Consider the following 8,189-nt stretch of genomic DNA (forward strand, 5'->3'; position numbering starts at 1 on the left):
AAATGGCACATAGAACATTAATCACAGTATAGTAAGTAATTCAATACAACGTAATAAGAAGAATATATTAAGCTAAATCACCATAGCAAATTTACAATAATTATATAACTTGATTATTGGTGCATTGTGCTATATGGAAACATTTTGCAACTTGACAGAGTGCTACATTACTAATAATCTAACAATTACATCAAAAACAAAATATAAAAGCTCTACCAAAGATTTACAATTGAACCCGTGAAACACCACTCACTTGTTCTGCTTCGCTGAAACAGCAGTCCTTTGAACAGTAGACACACCGTCCACAAATTTTGTCCGAAAGAGAACATTAGCATTATTGAACATGCCTTCTTTCAATGAAACTACGATGAACTGCAATTTTTGTTTTTGAAAAAAGAAAATTAGTAAAACGTGCAAGTCATTCTATTATTATTAGGCATGGCATCTTACACTTCAGTTCTGTTTAGCCTAAGAGTTTTTAATGCAACAGATTGAATAATATGAATGATGTTTAGGCTTAGACTTGCAAATTCCAAATAAGAATTTTAACAGATTGAGGTCAATTTAATCTTGTGACTGAATCACACAACTAAATTGAACATTAAATTGATACTGAGTAACTAAGGAAACTCAGGGCAAATGACAACAGCGCAAAACCAGGTGAGACTCTGCAAACCTGAGAGTGTGGGAAATGAGCTTTGATCATTCTCCCTATGTTCTGTGTGTGGCTTAGATCAAGAGCAGCATCAACCTGTCAAAAACAGAAAACTAGTATAATACGTAACCCAAAATAATTTTTTGAGATAAACCTGTGTAGAAACTAGAGTAGTGTTCTTATAGACATTCTCTACTCTGCTAATAACTTTTTTTTTTTGAAACTAGGCTCCCCGCCTAATCCTATAATATTTGGGGACCAAAAAACTATAGTAATTGCCATGTAGGTACCCAGGAGGGACTCAGACCTCAGACTTTGTGGGAGCAAACCACATGCCTGACCATTTGAGCTACCCCTCTTGGGTTACACTGCAAGTAACTTTGTCCCAACAGATAATAATTTTTGAAGAAAAAGCTAACCATACCTCATCGAGAATATAAAGTGGAGCTGGTTTGAAAAGAAGCAATGCCAATATTAGAGAGAGCGCAAGTAAAGATCGTTGACCTCCACTCAGTTCTGATAAGGACTGTTTCCAGACTCCACCAAATGCAACACGTACCTCAAGGCCATCAAGAAATGTGCCACCCTCAGGAGGCTCTAGCTTTGCCATGGTGCCAGGCAAAAGGGTAGAGAAAATTGATCCAAAGTCGCTGAATTGAATGTTAAATGGAGTGTGAGTGATAAACAAGGCAAATAGAAGTGCAAAACAACTATTATATAGTTTCAGATCAAATTATTATTGAAAATACTCACGTGTTAACTTTGACCCAGGTAACTTTCAGTGTTTCCTTCTTTTTCTCATCTAGTTCTTCAATCACCTTCTTTATTTTAGATTTGTCATTCTAGGCAAGAAAGCTTAGATAAGTAACGTGAAATCAGTATAAAAGCTATTGAAAACTCGAAAGATAAAACCACCAACCTCAATAATGTTTTTCTTTGACATTAAGTCATTGTACTCATCTTCTGCTTTCTCAAACATTGCCATTACTTTTTTGTTGATCCTTTTCTCAAGCCTACACAAGAAAGAAAGTCACCTCTTGCCGTCATTAAAGACATTATTAACAGTATCCATATAAAGTTGAGTATGAGATCTCAATCTAAACATCAGGTTCACAGGAGGGAAAGAACGAAAAAAGAGAGACAAACCCTGATTGCGCAGCCTGAAGTTTCTCAAGTTCTTCCCTTGCTTTATAAGGATCACGAGATGCAAAATCATAATCAGTCCCATTTTTTCCAAATAACTGCTTCTCAGAAGCAATCCATGCATGCTTCTCAATCAATCTGTCCACCTTTGTAGAGCAATCTTTTTGTTCCATCTCCATTCGCTTTACCTAAGACAAGTTTCAAAATAAATTTAATCAGCAATTACATAGAATAATGAAAGCAATGACAACTTAAGAGGTTGTTTGGCGCCATTAATTTAAAAAATATTTTTTGAACACAAGTAGAGGTGTTCGCCACTGTTCTCAAAAGAACCATTTTTAAAAACAAAGTTACAAAAAAAGGAAATTTTGAGAACAAAATGTTGTTTTCTAGACTTTTCATCACTTTTCTTTCAAATTATTTTGTCTTATTATTAGAAACTTTTAAAATATTTATCTGTCTATAAATATATAATTAATTTTTTATTTGAAAAAAAAAAAAGAACTACAAAAACGGTTTTAGGTTCTCATTTCTTAATACACATTTTCAAAACAAAAAACAGAAGACAATGTAAAACAAGCTCTCACAAATCACCTCATTTTCCATTTTCTTCTTTTCAAGACTTGTCTCACTAAGTTTATGTTGGAGTTTTTGCTGCGCCTTAATAATACTACTGATTTGTGAATCACATTCCTTCATCTTTTTACGAGCCAAATCAAGCTCATCTTGTGCCTTGGCAAGAATGTTCCTAGTGGAATTGACCTGCAAAACATAAGGCATGCATTATGAATTCATCACACAAAAGAACTGGTAAACCAAAGTCTATACCTTCTCTTTCTGTTCTTCTGCTTCTGATCTGAGATTGTCAATTTGTGTTCTCAAAGAAGACAGTTGAGACTCCAAAGTTGCACATTCCTCCACAACTGCTTCCATTTCCATAATAAGTTTTTCCTTTTCATTCTCATGTCCCTGGCCATGTGCAATCACACCATAACATATCAAAGAGCTAGGACGAACACTTGTACATGAAATGCTACTAATGAAGCGCATAACTCATGTCATAAAATAAAAAAGAATAATGCCAAGCTGTCATTTCATAGCATTTAGATTCAGGAAGTCAGAATAATATTGACCTCCCAGAAACTCAGACTATGTGATCATTCAAAGTATTTTTATGTTCAGCTCAATTAAAAGAAATACTAAACGTATACCATAATTTGTGATAAAACGAGGGAATGAGCTCAACAATAATTCCGTGAAACTGAAAAGCATATGACCTCAACAGAATCTCATCTCTAATACTATTTTATAACATGGAAAAACTAACACCTACCTTAAGATCCTTTGCAGCTGACTGCATTTGGGATTTTGTAGTTTTGATCCTTTTCTCCAAATCTTTGAGTCTACCCTCACGATTGCTATCATGGTCTTTGATTGATTTCTCAAGTACTGAGACTTTATTTACACAATTTTCATACAAGAGTTGCTTTTCTGTGGCAGAAGATTTTGCCTCTTCAAGCTCCTGCTCCAACTTCTTTACTAATTCACCAAGCTAGGTGGCACATGCCAAAACCACAGAGCAAACAAAATGAGATAACGTCCAAATAATGTCTTTTGGTAAATAAATACAAGGTGGTGAAAAACCTTATGATGCTCATTTTGCTCAGCCCTGCCTTGGAATAATGAAAGGTCATACAATTTAAGCTCTAACTGTGATTTAAGGTCCATGAACTTCTTCTGAAGAGGCAGAAGCTCAGTGATCTGCAATTTAAAAAAGTAAATGTATAAGTGGGCGTGCATGAGCAATTAAGAATAATATTGATCACATTAAAAATAATAATAATAACAAAAAAACATAAATTGACCAATATTATCATCAAACACGCCATATGAGAAGGCCTAAAGTGCTTTAATAAGTATGTGAGTAGTCTGAGTCAAAGTCCCGATAAATGGATTTCTTGAAATTAAAAACAATAAGAATATGCACCCATCCCCAAAAATAGTGAATAATTTCACCAAGAAAGTGCATGTAACGCCAAATACAATGAGGGAAAATATAATCAAAAGCAAAAATAAAATTAATAAAAAAGGCAATCTCAAACCCCAAATCAGGAATACAGAATGTTGAAAAAGAAAATATCATGTACTTAAGGACGCACAAAGCAATAGCCGATGATCATTTCGAAAACATGGTACGCAGATATAATTTTTCACAATTCACGAGAAGCCAAGACAAGCAAAATGTCACCACCTAGTTGAATCAAACAAGATAACATATCTTGAATATCCTATTTACCACTATCATTTAAGAAATGAGGTACTAAATAGTTACCCTTGCTTCAATTTCAGCCAGCCTTTTCTGATGTACAGAGAGATTTATCTCAGCTTCAGCAAGATTGTGAAGTTGCCGTAACAAATCGCCACCACCCCTGTAATGCTAGATGTATTAAAAGGGACTATATTCTGCAAACTGAATTAGAATGGCATGTGTTACTTACCTGCGGCTTCCCCCAGTCAAAAGGCCACTAGGGTTGAATATATCACCTTCAAGAGTGACACTTGGGGTGCGAATTTCCCTGCTAAAAGCAACCTGCAAAAATTTATTAGGTAGGTAAAATCAGAACTAAGAAGATGATTTTGTCTAGTTGGACTTTGTACCAAAGAATTATCCGATAATTGCACATTTGAAGTAAGCCTGGAATGCTAATACACTGATCAAGAGCACTAGATCATTCAAACCAATCCACTTATGACAATGTACCGTCCCTGAAGAAATAAATGACTACTACAATTCAAATAGCACTGTTTCAGAAATGACATGTGAACATGGTATCAAAGATGAATATACCTCCTTGGCAGCATCAGTAGTTTTGCAAACAAATGTTGAACCAAAAACATATTCCATTGCAACCTGTATAAGAAAAAATAGATTAAAAAAAATCATTTGGAAATATAATTTTCAAAAATATTGCATTAGAATAATGAAACAGAAAACACAAGACGCTGCATAAAATATACCATCAAAGAATACTATCTGATGTCATTTAACAGTAACAAATGAACTTATACCTTCAATTCTTCATCATACCCAACCAAAGAAAGTGCCAATTCTGCATTCTCCTTTCCAACCTAAAAAAGTATAACAAAACTTGTCAAGCAAAAGACAAATAAACACCATCATAGCATATAAAAAAGCTAAGAGAGAACAAAGAGTTTGATGCAAAACTAACCAGTCTGACAGCAGCTTTTCGAACTCTGTCTGGAACAGTGTGTGCTTGTATTTTGTTCAAAGGTATAATAGTTACTCTTCTTCGAAGTTCACCATTCTGAAGAAGTTGTTTTCCAGTATTTTCTGTGTCCACGACAACATTAAACAACTTTCCAGCAGCCGCTACCTGTATATTTAATCAACATTAGAGTCAAAGATCCAGAATATGTGACCATTTTTTAACATTGCATAAGATCAAATAAATGACTGACCTCTAAGGCAGTCATGGCAGAGCTATCCTTCACTTTAATAAGTTTAGCAACAACACCTTTCACCTTTGATCTATCAAAATTCCTTACAGGATCACGATATGTGAATTGAACATTAGCTAATTGGGCTGAAAGATTTCGTATCTCATCCTTCAACTTCTGCACCCACTCTAGCTCAGATGCACGGTCCTGTAGCAAAATAAATGTTTAAAAACAAATCAAACTGGATACATGCAAACATGTATAAAATACAAAATATAAAACATACTTGATAGCCAAACTAGTTAAATATTCACGTGTCTTGAATTACATAGGTAAAAAGCTGTGGTTTGATAAAATGCTTACTTTTTGTAAAACTTCCATCTGACCCTCCTTATATGGAAGAGACTCTAATGTTTTTTTGACATTTTCCACATCTTTCTTTCTATTACTAAGTTCCTTTTCTACTGAAACAGCTTCATCGCGCTTTGACATTAGCTGACTTGTTTTTTCTTTCAACTCCTTTTCACAATGGCTTATTTTGGTTTTGAGCTGCTTCATTTCTGTTTCAGCACTCCCAACAGCAACCTTAGCATCAGACAGCTGATCTCCCAGACTTTTCTCCTCATCTCCACTACTCTTGCCAGCAACGACACCCTAGCCATTATCATTAAAACAATAATCATTAGCACAAAAAGATGATGCCCTTGTTATTTAGTGCAAAAAACACCACTTAAGCACTATCTACCTGGTATTCCTTTTCATACTCTTCTAAACCCTGAGAAAGTTCTGCCACCTTCTTCTTCAAATCAGCTGCTCCTTCATCAGCTCTTCTTACAGCTGAAGCCCTCTCTTCCACTGATTGCTTCAAATCCTCAATATTGCTAACAATCTGAAAACATCAAGACGAAACATCAAACAATAGATTGACCCAATAGGAGAAAATCTAAGAAAACAAAAACAATATCTAGAAAATACATTATTAGAATAAGCAGGTCTATAAGTACTGAAGATGTATTTAGAACTCAAGTCAATTGTTGATAAAGGCTAATAACCTTTTGAGCATTTTTATTTTCAGTCTTGAAATTATCCTCTTTACTGTTCAGCACGGAAGTTTCTCTCACAAGATCTTGAGAAAGTGCATCTACTTTGTCAGACAATGTTTTTACTTCACCACCCATACTGGCTTCCTTTTGGGCTGTTAACTCTGCCACTTTAGTTTCCATCTCTTGTATTTCTGCCTGCATCATTCCTGTATTGTCATCAATCTCAGCAATATGGGCCTTCACTTGCTCAACCTCATGAACCGCACTGTCTCTTATCTTCTCAGCTTGAACATAGTCATAAGCAATACAAAACCTTTTAAGCCGATCTAACTCGGCATTACCATTAGCCCATTGCATGTATTGTGTCCTCTCTCTCCTCAGCTTTTCAAGAGCAGGCAGTATTTCCTGATCAAGAAGGTTATTAATCTCATCAACCTTACTTTGCTTCTTCTCAAGAGTTTTCAAAGCTGCATCTTTCTTTGTTTCATACATTCTTGTCCCAGCAGCCTCTTCAAGCATAGACAAAATCTCAGGGGGTTTCATGTTTAAAACCTTTGTAATTCGGCCTTGCATAATGAGAAAATGTGGGTTGTTCACATTAAGCTGCACTGAATGAAAAAGATTCTGAACCTGACTAGGCTGGGCAAGTTTCCCATTTATTAAATACTTGTTTCTTCCACCGACCACAATCTGTATAAATATTCAAATAGTTAACTGAATTTAATTAAAGTAGTGCTCATTTCCAGCCTCATCAAAGACGTACACCAAAAACTCAATTATTGATAAAAGCACATCCTTAACTCCATATGATACGTTGAAAAACAAGAATAAACACAAACAGACAACATCACTTTTGACATTTAAGAAAACTACGGTACTTCTATTAAGTTAGAAAGGGTAGAAATAAAGAAAATCAAATCAAATTCCAAATGACTATAGATATATATATATATATATATATATATACAGAAATAAAAATAAGAGAAACATGTAGCTATAAAATCCCCAACTTCCAATGCTCTCCCCATTAAAGCTTTCGGAAAGAAAAAAAAAAAGCACCATGTATACAAACCCTAAAAGTTAGCTACAACGGTCGCAGCGTTACCTGACGAGTGACTGTTATCTCTGAATGGTCCTCGTACCCGAGAGGGCTTCGGTTCCGATCCGAATTGTCGAAAACAATAGAGACAGTGGCCTTCGTAATACCCGCTTGTCCTTGCTTGTAAACAAGTTCTTGGAGATTGGAAGCCCGGACCTGCTGCAAATTGGTAATCCCCAATACGAAGCAGATGGAATCGAGGATGTTGGACTTTCCAGAGCCATTGAGACCAGTGATAGCGTTGAAGAATGGGTCGAAGCCCGGAACCACTGTCCTCGTCGCGTAAGACTTGAAACCCTCCAAGCATACCTCCTTTATGTACATTTCTTTGACCCAATTAGAGTGCCGAGAAATCCAGAAATTGACCGGAGTCGGAGGAAGAAGACGAAGAATCGAAGTATAAACCTATGAGGGGGAGAGTGGAGTGGAATGAGCCAGTGATTTTGCGAGATCGTAGAGCTCTCTCTCGCTCTCTCTTTCTCTGTCCGAGGGTTCGAAATTGAACTGGAAGCGCCAAAAAGTGACTGAAATGTTATGGATCTGCTGAGGCGGGAAAGTTGGAGAGTGATGCTGTTCGAAATAGCCGACACGTCGTTTTGCCTTACAAGTTTCATTCTCGTTTACCACTAAAACGACAGAACAGCTGATCTAAGAAAATGAATTTTTTTTTACAATATTATTTGTTATGGTGCTACAAATACAATGCACAATAACAGCATATTGCCAATTATGACAAAAAGTGAAATATTATTGATAATTACTAATAAATTAAATTTTTTTAAAATAATTA

General features: G+C 35.6%; 1 protein-coding gene across 1 annotated transcript; it reads right to left on the reverse strand.

The window, feature by feature from the left end:
- Positions 1–51: 51 nt before the first annotated feature.
- LOC115704761 (structural maintenance of chromosomes protein 2-1) lies at positions 52–7,944 on the reverse strand. Its single transcript, XM_030631969.2, has 20 exons — positions 7,406–7,944; positions 6,310–6,990; positions 6,003–6,146; positions 5,621–5,911; positions 5,279–5,464; positions 5,029–5,193; positions 4,868–4,927; positions 4,647–4,709; positions 4,297–4,388; positions 4,131–4,227; positions 3,443–3,559; positions 3,132–3,350; positions 2,627–2,767; positions 2,393–2,560; positions 1,802–1,986; positions 1,575–1,668; positions 1,409–1,497; positions 1,080–1,305; positions 677–751; positions 52–372 (listed from the first exon to the last, which is right to left on the reverse strand). The coding sequence occupies exons 1-20, from the start codon at positions 7,721–7,723 to the stop codon at positions 250–252; spliced, it is 3,534 nt and encodes a 1,177-aa protein (XP_030487829.2). The 5' UTR covers positions 7,724–7,944; the 3' UTR covers positions 52–249.
- Positions 7,945–8,189: the final 245 nt, after the last annotated feature.

The sequence above is a fragment of the Cannabis sativa genome, chromosome 1 (assembly GCF_029168945.1).
Source record: "Cannabis sativa cultivar Pink pepper isolate KNU-18-1 chromosome 1, ASM2916894v1, whole genome shotgun sequence".
NCBI lineage: Eukaryota > Viridiplantae > Streptophyta > Magnoliopsida > Rosales > Cannabaceae > Cannabis > Cannabis sativa.

Excerpts from the sequence above, each read along its gene's own strand:
- LOC115704761 (XM_030631969.2), bottom strand. The coding sequence starts at position 7,723 with ATGTACATAAAGGAGGTATGCTTGGAGGGTTTCAAGTCTTACGCGACG. Across the intron at positions 5,912-6,002 it reads AGTATGAAAAGGAATACCAG|GGTGTCGTTGCTGGCAAGAG; the intron begins GTAGATAGTGCT and ends GATAATGGCTAG. Across the intron at positions 1,498-1,574 it reads CAAAGAAAAACATTATTGAG|AATGACAAATCTAAAATAAA; the intron begins GTTGGTGGTTTT and ends TTTCTTGCCTAG.